General features: G+C 44.0%; 1 protein-coding gene across 5 annotated transcripts in view; it reads left to right on the top strand.

The window, feature by feature from the left end:
* Positions 1 to 9,082, top strand: part of AIFM1 (apoptosis inducing factor mitochondria associated 1) — a 48,679-nt gene extending 39,597 nt beyond the window's left edge. For 3 of the 5 annotated variants that reach the window (XM_036271054.1, XM_036271055.1, XM_036271056.1), the window contains 8 exons: positions 54 to 162; positions 931 to 1,038; positions 1,383 to 1,471; positions 1,932 to 2,072; positions 3,724 to 3,866; positions 5,884 to 6,008; positions 7,824 to 8,020; positions 8,363 to 9,082. In XM_036271054.1, coding sequence (XP_036126947.1) covers positions 54 to 162; positions 931 to 1,038; positions 1,383 to 1,471; positions 1,932 to 2,072; positions 3,724 to 3,866; positions 5,884 to 6,008; positions 7,824 to 8,020; positions 8,363 to 8,434 — 984 coding nt within the window. In that variant the 3' untranslated portion in view covers positions 8,435 to 9,082. The remainder of the gene's footprint in view (positions 1 to 53; positions 163 to 930; positions 1,039 to 1,382; positions 1,472 to 1,931; positions 2,073 to 3,723; positions 3,867 to 5,883; positions 6,009 to 7,823; positions 8,021 to 8,362) is intronic. The other 2 variants (XM_036271053.1, XM_036271052.1) reach the window with 1 other exon arrangement.
* The last annotated feature ends 10,097 nt before the right edge of the window (positions 9,083 to 19,179 follow it).

Raw genomic sequence — 19,179 nt, 5'->3', positions numbered from 1 at the left:
TCACCCTATGCCCCTTTGGGAGATCAATGAACTAAACTGGTGTGATCCTACAGATTGGAGACTTTAGAACCTTAGAGAAGATTTCCCGGGAAGTCAAGTCAATTACGATTATCGGTGGGGGCTTTCTTGGTAGTGAACTGGCCTGTGCTCTTGGTAGAAAAGGTGAGTATTGGAGAGTGACCTTGATTTTCTTTCTCTGGTCTGATATCACATGCTTTTGGGGGCTTTCACAAATTCTAGAGATGCATTTGCCAGGATCAGTAGAAAGAGTTTCACTGAGGTTTATATGGTGAAAAGCTAGTTCTGAGCTTTGTTCTGATGAGGGATTCTTTAGTGACCACAGAGCTGCCATCTGAGCAACTGAGCAGTGGTGCTTTCTCCTTTCCTCTAGCCTGCAGGCCAAGACTCTTTAGAAATAAGATATTAAGCAAAGTGAGTAATTAAGATGGTAAGGGCAGTGTAAGCTACTAAAGTGTATGTATCTTTGAATTGCTGCTCCCTATAAAAGTAAAAACTTTCCTTCAGACACAGGATGATACTCAACATGACATATCTGTGAGTTCTGGTTTGAATGTTTCATGGCAACCATTTTTCTTAAGCTATGTGAAATCAGAGCATCTTCTCAGGAGGGTGCTTACTTTTCAGAGGTCCCAAGGCACTTATGTAAGCCGGAGGTGAGACCTGGGTGCAAGTATATTGAATTCAGAGTTTATAGTCAAATACAGGGACAACAGTTCTGGCAGCTGTTGTATTTGCTTTGTGAATGCTCTCATGACCCAGTGCCCCACAAATGGGAGCTCCAATCTAAATCAGAACATTGTCCTTTTTGTACTAAATGGCTGCTTGCCTGCTGCTCCTTTACTGTACTTTCTTCCTGTCTTAGGACTAGCTTTTGCCTCCTGCTATACCTACTCTTTTTCTTCTTCCCAGCTCGAGCTTTAGGCACTGAAGTAATTCAGCTCTTCCCTGAGAAAGGAAATATGGGAAAGATCCTCCCCGAATACCTCAGCAACTGGACCATGGAAAAAGTCAGACGAGGTAGAGAGACTCCTCCATATGCAGCCACTCTTTCCTTTGAGTTAGGACTAATGCAATGTTTGCTTCTTTGAGAACCCCTTTGACCTAAGCCATATATCACCTGGCAGATGAAATGTTTCCACCATTCTCCAGTCAGCCAAGTTCATGTACGTGTTCTGAATATGATATTCTAAATTCCCAGAAGTACTGAAAATGAACTGTGGGTATAGGTTTGCAGCTCTCCAAGGCTTCCTGCATACTGATCATTATTGGTCTTATGGCAGGGTGCCTCTAGTCAGCTTCCCTATGTTTTATGAAGTTGGTAGGCTCACAGGTTCAGCCTCAGGTCTTGTTTGCCTTCACAGAGGGGGTGAAAGTGCTGCCCAATGCTATTGTGCAATCAGTTGGAGTGAGCGGTGGCAAGTTACTCATCAAGCTGAAAGACGGTCGGAAGGTAAGGAGCGGGAGACGGGCTGCCAGAAGGCCTCCAGCCCTCCCCTCCCCTTTCCTCGTTCATACTTCTTCATTTGATACCAGTAGATTAGTTGTCAGGGCAGCCACCACTAACCTGTCATGATTTTCTGAATGAACTGTACCTGCATTAAAATAAGAATGATGAGAGCCAGAGTAGACACCTGTGACCCACTTTCCCACTGCCCCTCCCTATCTTATCACAGATTTTTGAGACCTGACAAGGGTGACAGATTTCTCTTCAGGTGATATGGGGTATTTGTGTGGGGTGGGTAGGGGGACTTTATGAAATAGAACTTAAAATCTGTTTACCAAGGTAAGTTAACCAATTATTATTATTATTTTTTTGTAAAGCTCCAGTTCTTAATGACACCATGTATGGTTGCTGTGTCTGTACGCATACATGAAAACTGTAGTACATAACCTAATTTTTTTTCCCTCAGGTAGAAACTGACCACATAGTGGCAGCTGTGGGCCTGGAGCCCAATGTTGAGTTGGCCAAGACTGGCGGACTAGAAATAGACTCAGATTTTGGTGGCTTCCTGGTAAATGCAGAGCTCCAAGCACGCTCTAACATCTGGGTGGTAAGTATGCTACAGCAAAACCAGGCATGGTCCTTGTCTCCAGCCTAGGAGCAGGTCGGCCCGATGCGGTACTAAAGCTCATTAGTAGCTTACCACAATAGGGCCGGAGTATTTAGAGGCCAAGGGTAGAGAACAGATATTTTTGAACTGCTTGCTTTATAAGATCAAGTGTGGTCTCATGCTGCAAACCAGTGGAAAAGGAAATGAACAGTGTGCAAGCCTACAGAACTGAGCTCTTCCATTGCTACTGTTGGCAGCAGCCATTGGCATCACTCTGGCAGGAGTGTGCACAACTTTCAGACTGATCTGCTGTTCCCTTTGCCTGAACATGAGTCCAGGGAATGGAGATGAGGCAATTTTATAACATTCTCTAGAAAGGAAAATAACTCCATTTTCATTTTCCTTGAGAACTATTTTTAGCTGTTTTTAAAAATCTGTTGTGGCACAAACAAGACTATAGTATGTAGGAACCATGAGGTAATTTCCCCATTGTTAGAGCTTTACAAGTGTATTGTGTTTGATCAACTAAGGACATAGGAACTTTGAATGGTGTTTTCCCTTAAAGCATTTTTTTTTTAAAGATAACGTGTACCAGTTTTTTTTTAACTTGTTATAAAAGAACATGCTCAATATGGCAGACAGACAAGAATGAGAAAAGGGGAAATCACCTGCAGCAACCACTGTTTTTTTGAGGGGTAAGGGGGGTTGGTGTATTTCCTTCCCTTCATTTTCTTGTGCATAGGTTTTTTTCTTTGTCGTAGACAGTCATGGCGAGCATACTATGTATGAACGTTTGTATTCTTCTCTTTTTCACTTAACACTGTAATGTATTTTCCACATTGCTTCAGATTCTGAAAACAGTTTAATGACTGTATAATATTCCATTAGGTGGATTTCTTAGTTTATTGCACTATTGCTCACGTGTTGGATTTTTAGGGAAGTCTTCGGGGGAATCTGAATAGCTACAAAATTGTGTAAAGTGTTAGAGAGCTCACACACCACCTCCTTTATGAAGCTGGCCTTGTTTACCTTTCAAGGGATCTCTCCTTGAAACACTGAGCTCACTTAATTTGTACCTCTCACGTGACACATTTCTTGTTCACATTGCACTGTAGTGAGGAACAATGCTGTGCCTTCCTCAACTAGGTTATATACTCCTTATGGGCAAGATCCATGCCAGGTTTGTTTCAGCAACCCAGACAGTATAATGCTTTGTACAGAGTAAGTACTCCATAAATATTTGTTGAATGAGTGAATTAATGAATGAATACTGAATAACAAAAAAAAAAAATCTTATCTTCAGAAAGATTTCTAGGTAAGAGGCAGTCACATCTAAAAACTGGTTTCCACACATAGGAAAGAATATTGTGCAAATAATGGTTATTAAATATCCCTTCTCTGTTAAGGGCAGAATGAGAAGAAATAGGTATAAGCTAGAGCATAGAAGATTTAAGTTAGCTTTGTAGAAGCATAGAGTAGTTTTTTAAAAAATGGAATCTCAGAAAATTTTGATAGTATATATATGATTCTGACCTGTGGATGAAAACCATTAATTAGTTTACATCACAAGCACTTTTGAGCCCCCCAAGTTTATGTTCTGTTTTTAACTTGCTTTTTCTATCATGCTCATGTAAAGTATTTGTCTCCAAAGGCAGGAGATGCCGCATGCTTCTACGATATAAAATTGGGTAGGAGGCGGGTAGAGCACCATGATCATGCTGTTGTGAGTGGAAGATTGGCTGGAGAAAATATGACTGGAGCTGCTAAGCCATACTGGCATCAATCAATGTTCTGGTAATAGTTTTGTACCTTGAGGACTTAACCCAGTGGTTCTCAACCTTTCTAACACTGCGACCCTTTAATACAGTTCCTCATGTTGTGGTGACCCCCAACCATAAAATTATTTTTGTTGCTACTTTATAACTGTAATTTTATTACTGTTATGTTTTAGGCGACCCCTGTGAAAGGGTCGTGACCCACAGGTTGAGAACCGCTGACCAGTTAGAACACAGAATTAATGCAACCAGAGTTATGGATTTGTTTCCTTGTGGGTCAGTTAGCTTTATATGGGGCAGGATAGGGGGATTTCCATCTCATGTCCACACATTCTACCCCAGAGCAGCCTTCTAGTTAAAGGATCCCATTTGGCATAAGTTAGACTATGTGAATGAATGTGGAGCACATCAGCACTTCTGTTAAAATAGCTCAGAGTTCAAACTATAGTAGGTGGTACAAAAGTGTACTCTTTAGATGTAGACAGCAGTATATTTCAATTTGTTCTTTGCTGCTAACCCTAATGAGCCTAACATGCTGACATAAAAGGAAGCCCACTCATTTGTTTTTGTTTGTTTGTTTTTTATGGGTTTTTTTGTGTTTGTTTTTTTTTGGTACGTGCCCCTAGCGGGAAGCAAACCCAGTACTCTCTGGTCCGCAGGCCGACACTCCAACCGCTGAGCCAAACCGGCCAGGGCAGTAGCCCACTCATTTGTAAACCTTAAGATCAAGAGTTCAAAGTGAGGCTTATATAGGCAGGCAGTTCTCTGCATAGCACAAAGTTAGCAATGGCCATTCCTGAGTACTGGGCAGGCCCTGTTTGACACGCTTCATCTTGTTGATTTGAAAGATGAGGTACATATGATGAGCAACTTCAAGATGATGAGCAACTTCAAGGTTTCAGAAACCTCTAAGCAGGGAAATTCTCAGCTGATGAGAATACATTTTAGGATGATCACACACAGTTTTATGAGTGGGCAGCAAAAACATAACATGGATTTCAGGGACAATACATATAAGATAATGCAGTTAGGAAAAAAATAGTCCATAGCTATGCAAATGTCAGCTAGGTCCCAGGAACAGAAACCAAGAAGTCATTGTAGACTGTTGCCTGAAGATACCAGTCCAATGAATGAACTTCTGTGGCCAAGAAGATAAAATGTAGAGTACCAGAAACAAAATAGCTCAAGTACCCTAGATGATTACAAAACCATGGTGTGTCTGTACTGCAAATATGTGAAGTTCCTAGCATATTAAGAACACCATGATGATCATAGGGAAACTTTCCAAGAAGAACAGTTAAAATAAATGACCAAGTGGCTCAAGGTGCCTCTTTATAGAAAGCATTCTGGCTTTGAAAGTGAAGGCAAAGAGGAAATACTCAGTTAATGAAACCATAAAATATCTCAGATTCTGAATTCTATAAATATGGATCACTCTTTAGAGCTTCTAAAAGGCAGTTTTAGGATGAATTAAAGGAAAGTAATGAATAGTAAATGTGGGGAACCCATCACTCCCCAAATGTGGTATGGGATAAAAGCATGACTAAATTTAAGAAAGTGTAGAATGTCTTATGGATATGTGATATGTGTGATGGTTTCCTAAAGAAAATAAAAGTTGATTGGGAGAATCATGCTTTCCAGTGCCCTAAGCAGGAGACAGATCTATTTGGCATTTCTCTTGTCACACATACTAAGTTCTTTGGTTGGCATAAAAGTGTGGTTTCTTAGAGATAGTGTCCTACTGTGTCATTCTTTCTTTTTTTATTTTTTTTCTTTATTGATTTTTAGAGAGAAGAAGGGAGAGGGAGAGAGAGAGAGATAGAAACACCAATGAGAGAGAACATTGATCGGCTGCCTCCTGCATGCCCCCACTGGGGATGGGGCCCACAACCTGGGCACGTGCCCTGACCGGGAATCGAACCAGTGACCTCTTGGTGCATGGGTCGATGCTCAACCACTGAGCCACACCAGCTGAGCCTACTATGTCATTCTTTACAGTTTCATGACAGAACACCCTCTTCTCTCACCTTCCTTAGGAGTGATTTGGGCCCTGATGTTGGCTATGAAGCTATTGGTCTTGTGGACAGTAGTTTGCCCACGGTTGGGGTTTTTGCAAAAGCATCTGCACAGGATAACCCGAAATCTGCCACAGAGCAATCAGGTAAGGAAGGCTAACCACTTCTGGAGCAGTGTTGAGAAGCAGTGGTCAAAATTCTCCTAAACAAAGGGTTTCTGTTTTGGCCAGCAGGGACTTCAGTGAAAACCTGTCTTCATGGGTGCTTTAAAATAAATCAAACCCAAAGTCCTCACTCTGCTGGTCTGAGAGCTGGCAAAATCAGGTATCCTGGTCAAAGCATAGGCATAGATATTGTGGGTCTCCATCCTAGACTCTGGACAGTGACTAGCTCTACTCTGTTCTTTAGTTTGTCTCTAGGGAATAGCAAGACCTGCATGATAAATGAGACCTGAACTTGTTAGATGTTTTTTGTTTTGTTTTTGTTTTGGGGTGTTTTGTTTGTTTGTTTAGGACCTGCTATCCTCCATGGGCCCCAGGCAGTGTAGAACTGGGCTGAGTAATTCTTGAGCTGCCTCTAATTCCGTTTATCAGATCTTAATGCCAGATTTTCTTTACATGGGAGGCACCTCTCTCGGAATTAATTTCTCTCCCACACACGTCTTTCATTAACTCCTAGGCCTCTTCTCTCTCCCTTCCACGACCTTAGCTGAAGTTATTTAACCTCCATATCCTCTTGTCAAAGGTGTTTCAAGGACAAGTTGCTCTTTGAGAAGGAGAAAACAAGACATATGTAGGTCTTTTTTCTCTGTAATCCAAGTTGATTACATACACACATTCCTTAATTCTGACTTCTGGGAAGTGGATTCAGGAGAGGGGCCCGTGGACTTACCAACTCCAGATCACTACTCTGTCCACTAGGCAGTATTACGTGGAACCTGGTTATTCTCAGAAGATAAGGTTTCCCTTCCCCATGCTGCCCCCTGACCCACCCCACCTCCTCACCCCTTCTAGGAGGAAATACCTCCACTCTCCACTGTGTTTGTTTTTTGGTTTTTTTTTATCCTCATCTGAGGGTATTCTTTTCATTGATTTTTAGATAAAGTGGGAGGGAGAGGGTAGGGATATTGATGTGAGAGACACATCAATTGGTTGCCTCCCACATGAACCCAACTGGGGCCAGGGATCGAACCTGCAACTGAGGTATGTGCCCTTGACTGGGAATCAAACCGGCAATTCTTCGGTTCACCCAGGCAGATGCTGTAACCACTGAGCCAAACTGACCAGAGCTCCACTGTGGTTTTTCTATATGGAAATGCCTTCTCCTGCTTTGGCTAGAGTGTCCCTTTAGCAGCACTGGACAATAGACCTTTCTGCTCTGATAGCATTGTTCTATCTCTGCTCTGTCCAATACTTTAGCCACTAGCCACATGTGGCTATTTAGCACTTGAAATGTGGCTTGTGTAAATGAACTGAATTTGACATTTTATATATGTGTGTGTGTGTGTATATATATATGTGTATATATATATATATATATATAATTTTAATTAAAATATTTTTAAATTAATTTTCATTAGAATAGCTATATGTTGCTAGTGGCTACTGTACTGGACCATGCAACCCTAGAATGTTTCTCAGAGAATAAGAGCAAGTCTTTTGCAATTTGAAGAAATCCGGATACCAGGAAATATCCATAGTATAAATTTAAAATGAGATGGTAAGGGAGGGAAGTTTGGGGTCAGACTGATGCAGTGCCCAGGAGCTGGCAAGAAGAGCTTTCATTGCCTTAGTCAATAAAGAAGGGCTGAAGAAGGCCAGTGTCTACTGAGAGGGCATAGAAAAATCATCTAGAGCAGCTTGAAGCAGCTGTCAAAAGATACTTTCCTTCTAGAATTTTCCAAGGTCCTAATAACTGACTTTGTTTTGTTTTGACTTGTTTGTTTTGGGGGTTGGCCACAGGGACTGGTATCCGATCGGAGAGTGAGACAGAGTCAGAGGCCTCAGAAATCCCTGTTATTCCCAGCAACTCTGCAGTTCCCCAGGCCCCCACCGAAGGGGAAGACTACGGGAAAGGTGTCATCTTCTACCTCAGGAACAAAGTGGTTGTGGGGATTGTGCTGTGGAACATCTTCAACCGAATGCCAATAGCAAGGAAGGTAAGTGCCTGTCAGAGTTCTTGAGGAAGATTCGAGGTGCAGGCTGGAAAACGCTCCTATGACTTCATTAGGAATGGTGGTCAGGTACAATTTGACCAGGCTCCCAGGTCAGAGTGTCCCTGAGAAGAACAAAGATAGAGCCTTGGCTCAGGAATGTTTCTTTTTCAGTTGAGATCTGGCTGGGTGGCCCCAGAGTTGGCACATGCTCATTTGGGGTTGGTAGAAAGCTGTTCCCACAGCTCCCTCTCAGTGTAATTGGGGAGTGGCCCAGGCTGCCCCATTGTGCGGCCCAGCCAGAATGCACGTGGAGTGTTAGTGACCTACTGTTCCTCTCTCCCTCAGATCATTAAGGATGGTGAGCAACATGAAGATCTAAATGAAGTAGCTAAACTATTCAACATTCATGAAGACTGAAATGCCCCCAGTGGAATAGGCAAGCACTTTGCTGTCCCTGACAGCAGCTTGGATGGCTAAAGTAGCATTTTTTATTCAGCAGACTTCCTCTGTGTGTGTGAGTGTGAATGATCATGTCCTTTGTGAATATTTCAATGATGTAGGCATATTCTTAATGTTCCATCACTAAATAAAACCTGATTCTTCTAAATTAAATTCTGCTTTCTTTGAAATGGAGTGGGTAGGCGAAGGGAGGGAAGCTATGCATATCAAAGAACAAGCAAATTGGAGCTACTACCAAGTGTGTGGTTTTTCTCAACCTTGTATTTCGTTCCACACTCTAAACTTCAGTTCCCCAAACTTCTGTCTTGCCCCTCCAGACCTCTCTGTATGTTCCAGCTGTGGCCTCTGCCCACAGTGTTTGACCCCTTTCCCCTCTGTGGAAGGTCCTGGTCTCTATGAAAACTTTCCTGAGACCCTTCCTAACCTTTCCCTTGCTTATGTCTCCCTACTGGTCTGCAGCTTCCTGGAAGATGAAATCATGGCTTTAATATCTTGATCTTGGTTCAATCTCCAGAGCTTAGCATAGAATGTGGCTCATAGTAGGTACTTACTAAATCATTGTTGAATGAGTGAACACATAAACATATAGGATAGACTCTGCTTTACTGGAACAACACTTGTGTGTACCACCACCACCCCCACACCCCCTCCCAGAACTGAATCAGTCCTGTGGGGGAGCGAGGGGGAGGCAGAAAGAACATTTACTAAAAACAGACAAGGGTTCACAGACCTGGTATTTCATGGCTAAACCTGGAGACTGACTCCTTGAGGGATAATGATCTCTTGACTCCTCTACCCACTGTCCCCCAAACTAGAAATCTGCCTTCTCCTAACCCATTTTATCTAAATAGGCTTATTATAAGTATACCTCACTTAATAGGTGATTTCCTGGGAATAGAAGTTAGAGTTTCATAAGTCAAGTCATTTTTTTGCATTTCAATTTACTTAATGTTTAAAAATTAAATCTTATTTCAATTAAGAGGAAAATTTTACTACTTTCAAGAATCCCATTGTGAATCTTTTTGTAAAGAGAAAATTATGACCAGTCTGGATTTTTTTCTCAATATTGGGTTTATTTAAAAGGAGTTGTAGCTACAATGAAATCCCTTTTGAACACTAGAATGGACCGTTTTCCACTTTGCAAATGAGCTACATTAGAACAAGTTTTACTATATATATGCAGGTTTGGTGATATATAACCTGACACATGACATACCCAAATCCATAGGTAAAAAATTCATCTAGTATCCTGTGAGATAGGACTCATTATACAATAATAATTGTTGCTTACAAAGATGGTGGTAAGATACTCTAAGATCCGGAAGTGTTTCACAGATCTTTTTTTTTTAAGATCAAATTTTAATGTATCTTGTTTTAGCGTTATGTGTAATTTAGTTTAATTCTTTGACAGTTGTGATCCTTGTATGGAATGTCATTGTAATTCAGTTAATTAAAATGAAATGATCTATTCATCTAATCAGTGTTCATTGAGTGCCTACTGTGAGACAGGTAGATGTCAGAAGAGGAAGATGAAGAAAACATGGCCACTTCTCATGAACTCTTGGTTTCAGTGAGGATGCCAACATGTGAACACAGAAGTATAATACAGTGAGATGGGTCCATAGAAAGATACACACCACCCCCTTGAAGAACATACAGTGACTCCCTGTCACCAACCACATCAAGTCCAAAGTCTTCCATAGTGCTCCTGATCTCACCCCACTTTGCCTGGTCCAGTGTCCTTTCCTATGACTTCATACACACGTGTGCATGCACATGTATACATGTGGTTTATTGCCACCTTTAAACTTTTGTTCATGCTTTTCACATCTGGAACACCATCCCCATTCCCAATACTGCTCATCTTTCAAGGCTCATATGAAATCCCACTTTGGTGTCATGGTACCAGTTGGACTAATTTTCATGAATAATTTCATCTCTAAACTCCAATTGCACTTACTGCCTTTGAACTTGATTGTTCTTAAGTCATTTTCTGCATTATTTCTGCCTAAATTGATTGTAAGTTATCCCAGAGCAGAGCCTTTTTTTTTTTTTTTTGAATGGGGACAATGTGCCCCCCTCCAAAAAAAATTGGCAAAATGCTGAGCAAGTGCTTGGTTGCTTGGTTGGATGATACTAGATAACAGGGCTAACTGTAAAAATAAGCCTCTCCCCTGACCTGTGCGGCTCAGTTGTTTGTGCATTGTCCTGTGCACTGAAAGGTTGCCAGTTAGTTCAATTCCTGGCCAGGACATGTGCCCGGGTGGTGAGCTAGATTTCTGGTGGGGTGTGCGGCATGCAGGAGGCAGCCAATCGATGTTTCATTTCACATAGATGTTTCTCTCCCTCTCCCTTCTTCTCTAAAAATCAATTTTCAAAAATGAGTTTCTGCCTTGTAGCCTCTGTTCTCTTTAATCCTGGTTGTGAGACTCCCATCACTTCACACACTGCTGTGACTTGTCACCTAACCCAAGGATCACAGGGAGTAATTTCTGACTACAGATGAGCAGTGCCGGGTGAGGTTTGGCCCTCAATAAGCAGCCTGTACTTAGGTGGGCCATAGCACAGCACAGAATAGTGCTCGTCACACGCTGCGAAGAAGAGTTGGGGCTCTGCCAAGATATCAAGCGTTCGGAACCTACTCACTCGATTTCAACCTTGCTTTTCTTTGCTTGATTGCAAATCAGATGACACCTCAGCACCTCTTCATGATGGTACTAGCCTTTGCCTGGCCACCAGTAAGGCACAGCTGGAGGTGTCCTCATACTTGAGCTGAAGAGATGGACCTGAGGGGAGGAAGTGTGTTTGGTTGGAAAGAGGTCAGAGTAAGCCTCCTAGTGGAGGATGAGGTCAACATATGTGACTTTTTTGTTGTTTTAATTAATAGGGCCTGTTTTAGAGACAAGAGACTTAAAGCAGAAAAGGATAGGGATGGGTAATCCACAGTGACCTACTTCAGGCTTTCCTTGAAGGAAAAGCAGCCCCTCTAGAGACCCATTTATACAAAGGAACACTTCCCTCCCTTCCACCACTACCCCTTCCCTTTCCCAGTCCTCTCAAGTTTGGCTATGGCAATGTCCCCCATGTCCTTCCCTGACTCCACCTAAAGCTGGGCATCCTTGTTGCCCTAGAGATTGTTGGGACTCGGTCCCAGTGCTTTGCTCTCTGAGCAGAGGGGAAGTCATGCTGGGCCCAGAGGTGAAACAGGACTGCTGCTGTCCTTTTCCCATCTTACCAGGGAACTTCTGGTGGGCACAGACACATGTACACAAAACCACACACAGGACTTCTGGTCAAGATGGCAGTGTAGGTAAATGCGGTAACACCTCCCACAACCACATCAAAATTACAACTAAACTATAGAACAACCATCATTCAGAACTGCCTGACATTGAGCTGAATGGAAGTCCTACAACTACGAAATTAAAGAAGCCACATGGAGACTGGTAGGAGGGGCAGAAAGGCAGACAGGCTGGTCCCACACCCACATGTGGAAGATAAAAATCAGGAGGGTACCTCGGCTGGGAAGATCCTCCCTGGGGAGTGAGGGATCCCCATCCCACACCAGGCGCCCAGATCAGAGTTCCACTACCAGGAAGAGAAGTCCCCATAACTTCTGGCTGTAAAAACCAGCGGAAATTGAGGCTGAGGGAGGCTGAGGCTGCTGGAGCCCTAGGCAGCTCCTCTTTTTTTTTTTTTTTTTAATCCTCACCCGAGGACATTTTTCCATTTTTTGTTCAGATAGAGTGGGAGGGAGAGAGAGGAAGAGAAAGAAAGAGAGAAACATCAATGTGAAAGGGACACATTGAGTGGCTGCCACCCGCACAACCCACCCAGGGCCGGGGACAAACTGCAACCGAGGTACGCGCCCTTAGCGGGAACTGAACCCGGGTCTCTGTGGACCGCAGGCCAACTCTCTAACCGCTGAGCCAAACTGGCCAGGGCTAGGCAGCTTCTCTTAATGGGCCCGTGCACAGACTTACTCAGACTTGCTCCCTCCAGGCTCTAGCACTAGGGAGGCAGCTTAAAAGGCACCAGAGATGTTTGGGGAAGGACTGAGTTGTTTGGCATCAGGGCAAGAGCTGGAGGGGCAGCTTTCTCCTGGAAAGATCATGCTGGCAGAGGCCGTTGTTCCTTTGGTGAGCCCTTCCCCCATGAGGCCGGCAGATAGCTACCATATCTGGGACTCCATCAACCTGGCTCACTCTGTTTGCCCTGCCCTGGTTATTCCCTGAGGTCCTGCCCCACCCAATTTTCGGGCCCACACATGTGGTTTCCAGTGGCATAGGAATGGCCTCTCTTGGATCCTGTTTCAGATTTCCTAAAATCTCAAACAAGCAGCATCTGGCCTCAGCGAGACCCATACGTCTCAAGTGGCTCCAGGCCCAGCACTAGAAGCAGCCATCTGCAGATCGCTATGTAGCTTATGCCTGGTGGCCTCGGGTAGAACAGAGGCAGAGGCTGACCTTGCCCCAGAGCCAGCACATCCAGTGGACAGCTTCAGACCAGGGTGAAGCACCACCACCCAACCACCTCCACAAGCAACACATTCAATGAGTGGACTCGGTGGGTTCCAGAGCCCTGCTGAAGTAAGTCTTGCTCTGTGTGGTGGGCCCTGCACATCTGAATCACCAAGGGAGTCAGAGGCCAGTGGTCAGTGGGCACAGCCAGTCCTTGTAGCTGATCAGCCTGAGTAAATCCCTCCCATTGATGTGCCAACAGCAATCAAGACTCAATTACAACAGAAGGGTGTACAGTTCATATGGGGGGTGCACCTTGAGTGCCCAGCTGGGGTGACCAGGGAGGCTGTGCCACTGGACCCTACAGGACACCTGCTATAATGCCCTAGGAAGCCTAGGAGATGTAGCAGCTCTACCTAATACATAGAAACAAACACAGGGAGGCAGCCAAAATGAGGAGACAAAGAAATATGTCCCAAATGAAAGAACAGAACAGAACTCCAAGAAAAGAACTAAATGAAATGGAGATAAGCAATCTAACAGATTCAAAATACTGGTTATAAGGATTCTCAAGGAACTTAGGAACTCAAGAACATAATAAAGGACCTGTCAGAAATGAAGGATTCATTAACTGTAATAAAGAATAGCCCTTTAACTGTAATAAAGAATAGCCCTGGCCAGTTTGGCTCAGCGGTTAGACTGTCGGCCTGCAGACCAGGGAGTCCCATGTTCAGTTCCCGCTAAGGGCACGTACCTCGGTTGCAATTCGTCCCCAGCCCTGGTTGGGGTTGTGCGGGTGGCAGCCAGTCAATGTGTCTCTCTCACATCGATGTTTCTCTCTCTTCCTCCCTCTCTCCCTCCCATTCTATCTGAAGATAAATGCAAAAATGTCCTCGGGTGAGGATAAAAAAATTTTTTAAAAAGAATAATTTACAGGCTACCAACAGTAGAGTAGATGAAGCCAAGATTCAAACCATTGATTTGGAATATAAGGAAGCAAAAAACACCCAATCAGAACAGCAAGAAGATAAAAGAATCCAAGCCCTGGCCAGTTTGGCTCAGCAGTTAGAGTGTCAGTCCACAGACCAAAGAGTCGTGGGTTTGATTCCAGTCAAGAGCATGTACCTTGGATGTGGTCTATTCCCGGCCCTGGTCTGAGTCATGCGGGAGGCAACCAATTGATGTGTCCCTCTCACGTCAATGTTTCTCTCTCTCCCTCCCTCCCGCTCTGTCTGAAGATAAACAGGGGAAAAAAAATACATCCTATGGTGAGGATTTAAAAAAAAGAATCCAAAAAAGAGGAGTATAGTGTAAGGAGCATCTGGGACAACTTCAAGTGCACCAACATTCACATCATGGGGGTAACAGAAGAAGAGAGAGAGCAAGAAATTGAAAACCTATTTGAAAAATTAGTGACAGAAAACTTCCCTAACTTGGTGAAGGAAAAAGATATACAAGTCCAGGAAGCACAGAGAGTAAGTACCAAACAAGATGAACCTGAAAAGGCTCACACCAAGACACATCATAATCAAAATACAAAAGAGAAAAGCAGTTAGTTACCCACGGGGGAGCTCCCCATAAGACTGTCAGCTGATTTCTCCAAAGAAACTTTGCAAGCCAGAAGGAGTGGCAAGAAATATTCAAAGTAATGAAAAACAAGAACCGACAAGCAAGATTAATTACTTTATCATGCAAAGCTATCATTTAGAATCAATGGATATATAAAGAGCTTCCCAGACAAGAAAAAGCTAAAGGAGTTCATCACCACCAAATCAATATTATATGAAATGTTGAAGGGTTTTCTTGAAGGAGAAGATCAAAAATATGAACAATAAGGTGGCAATTAATACATATCTATCAACAATTGAATCTACAAACAAAATGAACAAGCTGAAAAGAAACAGACGCATAGATATAGAGAACTTTTTGTTTGTTGCCAGATGGGAGGGGTGTTGGGGGGAATGGGTGAAAAAGGTGAAGGGATTAAGAAATACTGCCCTGGCCGGTTTAGCTCAGTGGTTAGAGCATCAGCCTGCAGACCAGAGGGTCCCGGGTTCGGTTCCTGCTAGGGGCACATACAAAAAAAAAAAAGAAGTACTAATTGGTTGTTAGACTGAGGAACCTCAAAGGGAAGTGGGGAGGTGGGGCAGAAAGAGAGAAACCAAAGTACTTATATGCATAACCAATGACCAGTGACAATAGTGTGGGAAAGGCAGGAGGAGGGTGGGAGCAGGGAAGCGGGTGTCAATGGGGGAAAAAACAGGGTCATCTGTAATACTTTCAACAATAAATATAAATTTGATTTTTTTTAAAAAGTGACACACAACCCAAGCCAGTCATGATGTTCCCCTGCCTGGCTGGTCCTACAGATGGGTGTGACTAGGTCAGAGTACATGAAGGGTCTAAATATTTAGATACTGAACTGCCAAGCCATGGTAGGGAAACAAGGATCATCTCAAAATGAACATTTTGAAAGAGAAATGCAGCCCCTCACATCCAGAAGCTGACCTGGGAGTGCTGGGTAGACCTTGGTGTTGCTCTAAACTGGCCTGGTAGCCCTGGCCGGTTGCTCAGTGGTTAGAGCATCGGCCTGTGGTCCCGAGAGAGCCGGGTTCAGTTCCCACTAAGGTGTGTACCTTGGTTGCGGTTTGTCCCCGGCCCTGGTTGGTCGTGCAGGTGGCAGCCACTCGATGTGTCCCTTTCACATCGATGTTTCTCTCTCTCTCTCTCTTCCTCTCTCTCCCTCCCACTCTACCTGAACAAAAAATGGAAAAATGCCCTTGGGTGAGGATTAAAAAATAAAATAAATAAACTGGTCTGGTACTCACTGCTAGGCCTGGGTGTCCTGTTGAACATAAACATATTCATGACATTAGCATTATACAAGGCTGCTCTGACCATGGTGGCCCTACACAAAAATTACCACTCCATAATCATGTGTAAACACAGACAAAATATTAACATTGCCCAAACCACAGAAATGATCAAATACACTCCCTCCTTTCCTGGCTAATCTGAGTGACTGCTGCCTCCTTACCAGTTACAGCATTAGCTTCGCTATAGTCTGCCCTCCTAATGGATAACATTTATTTAATAAGATACCCAATCATTGAATTTCCCTTCTTCCTGACAGCATCCAGTCCAGAGCAAAGCCTGTCTTCCTTAAACACTCCCTAAATCACCCAGGCCACCCCAAATCCTATTAAGTCCTTCCTAGCACCCTCTTCCTGAGACATACCATAGTTCCCCCCAACAGTGTGCATTCCTCCTCACTGCAGTGAGTATAAACCCAACTTGTTCAACCATAAAGGTGTCCTAGTAGTCTCTGGCTGGTGGGCGTTGATAACTCAGGGACTAAGTGCCAAAATGTCTTCCAGAGGCCCACTATCAGGCAGAGACCCCTGTAAATTTTGGCTAGTTTTGTACCTTCCTGAATATCTTACCCAGTCCCAATAGAGTCTTAGTGGGGGAAAGCCCAAGAGTCATGTCTGGGACAAAGGCCTCCCAGGCAGCTTCCCACCTGCAATATCTTGTCATTTGCAGCGCAACAGATACTTCTGGAGGAACACCTAATACGAGTGTTGAATTTATGAATACATATGTACATTAAAGTGTATTTGTTGGTCAGCCAGCAAACATTTACTGTGCAGCTACTACATGCCATGGTACAACAATCCCTGGAGATAAGAACATAAGTAATATAGGTCTGCTCTCTGGCTTTATAACCTGGTAGTGGACACAGACAGGTCAAGAGGAACTACCAGTGCAACGTAAGTGCTGGCAGTATGGTGTGTGAGTTCAGATTGGAACTTCTTTTTTAAAAATATGTCTTTATTGATTTTTTTTCTTAGAGAGAGATAGAAACATCAATGTGAGAGAGAAACATTTATCAGCTGTCTCCTGCAAGGCCTTTACTGGGGATTGAGACCGCAACCCGGCATATGCCCTGACCCGGAATAGAAGCGCGACCTCTGTCCATGGGACGATGCTCAATCCACTGAGTCATACCAGCCAGGCCAGATTGGAACTTCCTTACTCTTCAGATTGCTTTATACTTCTGCTTCTATCTAGTCTAAGCTTTTCTTTTTTTTTTTTTTTTTTTTTTTTTTTATCCTCACCCAAGGACATTTTTGCATTTATCTTCAGATAGAGCAGGAGGGAGAGAGAAAAGAAGAGAAAGAGAGAGATCGATGTGAGAGAGACACATCGGGTGGTTGCCACCTACATGACCCCAACTGGGGCCGGGGACAAACTGGAACCGAGGTACGTGCCCTTGGTGGGGACCGAACTTGGGACTCTGTGGTCCACAGGCCAACACTCTAACCGCTGAGCCAAACGGGCCAGGGCTAAGCTTTTCTTTAAAAAAAAAAAAACAAACTTTATTTATTTTAGAGAGAGAGAGAGAGATAGAAACATGGATGTGAGAAAGAACATCGATTGGCCGCCTCCTACACGCCCTCCACAGGGGATAGGGCTTAGGGCTTACAACCTGGGCATGTGCCCCGACCGGGAATCTAACCAGCGACCGGGAATCTAACCAGCAACCTCTTGGTGCATGGGTCGACACTCAGCCACTGAGCCACACCAGCTGGGCATTTTTTTTTTTTTTTAATCCTCACCCGAGGATATGTTTCCATTTTTTGTACAGATAGAGTGGGAGGGAGAGAGAGGAAGGGAGAGAGAGAGAGAAACATTGACGTGAAGGGACACATCGAGTGGCTGCCACCCGCACGACCAACCAGGGCCGGGGACAAACTGCAACCGAAGTACGTGCCCTTAGCGGGAACTGAACCCGGGTCTCTCCGGACCGCAGGCCGACGCTCTAACCGCTGAGCCAAACTGGCCAGGGCCTCTTTTTTTTTTTTAATCCTCACCCAAGGATATGTTTTTTACTGATTTGAGAGAGAGACATCAATGTAAGAAAGAAACATCAATTTGTTGCCTCTCATACACTCCCCAACTGGGGATCGAACCTACAACTTAGGTATGTGCCCTGAGAGGAAATGGAACCCACAACTTTTTGGTGTACCGGATGATGCTCCAACCAACTGAGCCACCTAGCCAGGGAGTCTAGGAGTTTCTTTTACCAATCAAAATTATGGTTCTTCCTCCATTCTAACATTTGTGCTTCTCTTTCATCTCTAGGAACAGAACATTAATATGTTCACTCTGCTTAAACAAATATGTGTAATATGCTTAATATAGAGGATAGAGCTAACATTCAAACAGATTACACCTGTTTCTCTTCACTTTTCCTCAATCCCTTCATGTTCTCTGCTTCCTCTCAAAATCTCTGCAGGTCCCCCTCCCTGTTTACTTTCCCTGTGTTTCTTTCTCAGGTTCCAGTAAGTACTTCAAGCCCGTGTGTTTTTTCCCAAAAGAGGAACACTCTTATGGATGGAAACTCGGCTCTCACTATTCACTCCTAGAGAAACCAGGCAGCCACTTTCCTAAATCCCAGCAGCCTCATCTGTAAAATGAGGGGAACATACTAGATATTCTCTCCACCCTCAGCTCTAACCTCCTGTGTATGACAAAGCCTCTCGGATGCTTGCACTTGACTTTGTTCATCTTTTCATGGACTCAGTTGCCTTTGATCTCTAAAGTTGAGAGCAGATGCTAATGGGACCCAAAGCCCTTGGCAAATGTCTCCCCACATTGCTTCTGCTGACCCTTTGGCTCAACTAGATTTACAGGTTTAGTTTCGTGTTTGTTTGTAGTTTATGATTCTTCTTCAGCAAGTCACATCTAGACCTAGGACACCTAGACATTTCACCACTGCTTTATTTGCTCTCCATGGAGAGTATGACAGCCTCAAAACTAGCTCCATGAAAGGTGGCAAGGATGCTTCAGCCCCTAAAAAGTTGGCTTTGAGCCCAGAATTTCCCCAGGAAGGCTTTATGATGGGATTATTCTCAGCCATGACCCTAGCACAGATATTCCTACCCAAGAATTTAATGGCTCCAATACCTGACAAACACACCCTGCAGAACTGGTGGTTGGACAGCCACCATAAGCCAGGGCAGCTCTCAACTTCATGCCCAGAGAAGAGCTCAGGTCCCCAACCTCTCATGCCATAAAATCTCCAAGACCAGCCCTGGCTGGTTTGGCTCAGCGGTTAGAGCATTGGCCTGCGGTCCAGAGAGACCTGGGTTCGGTTGCAGTTTGTCACCGGCCCTGGTTGGATCATGCGGATGGCGGCCACTCCATGTGTCCCTTTGGCGTCAATGTTTCTCTCTCTCT

This window comes from Molossus molossus, unplaced genomic scaffold (assembly GCF_014108415.1).
Source record: "Molossus molossus isolate mMolMol1 unplaced genomic scaffold, mMolMol1.p scaffold_m16_p_2, whole genome shotgun sequence".
Taxonomy (NCBI): Eukaryota; Metazoa; Chordata; class Mammalia; order Chiroptera; family Molossidae; genus Molossus; species Molossus molossus.
The sequence above is the reverse complement of the archived record's forward strand: the minus strand, read 5'-3'. Positions and strand labels throughout refer to the sequence as shown.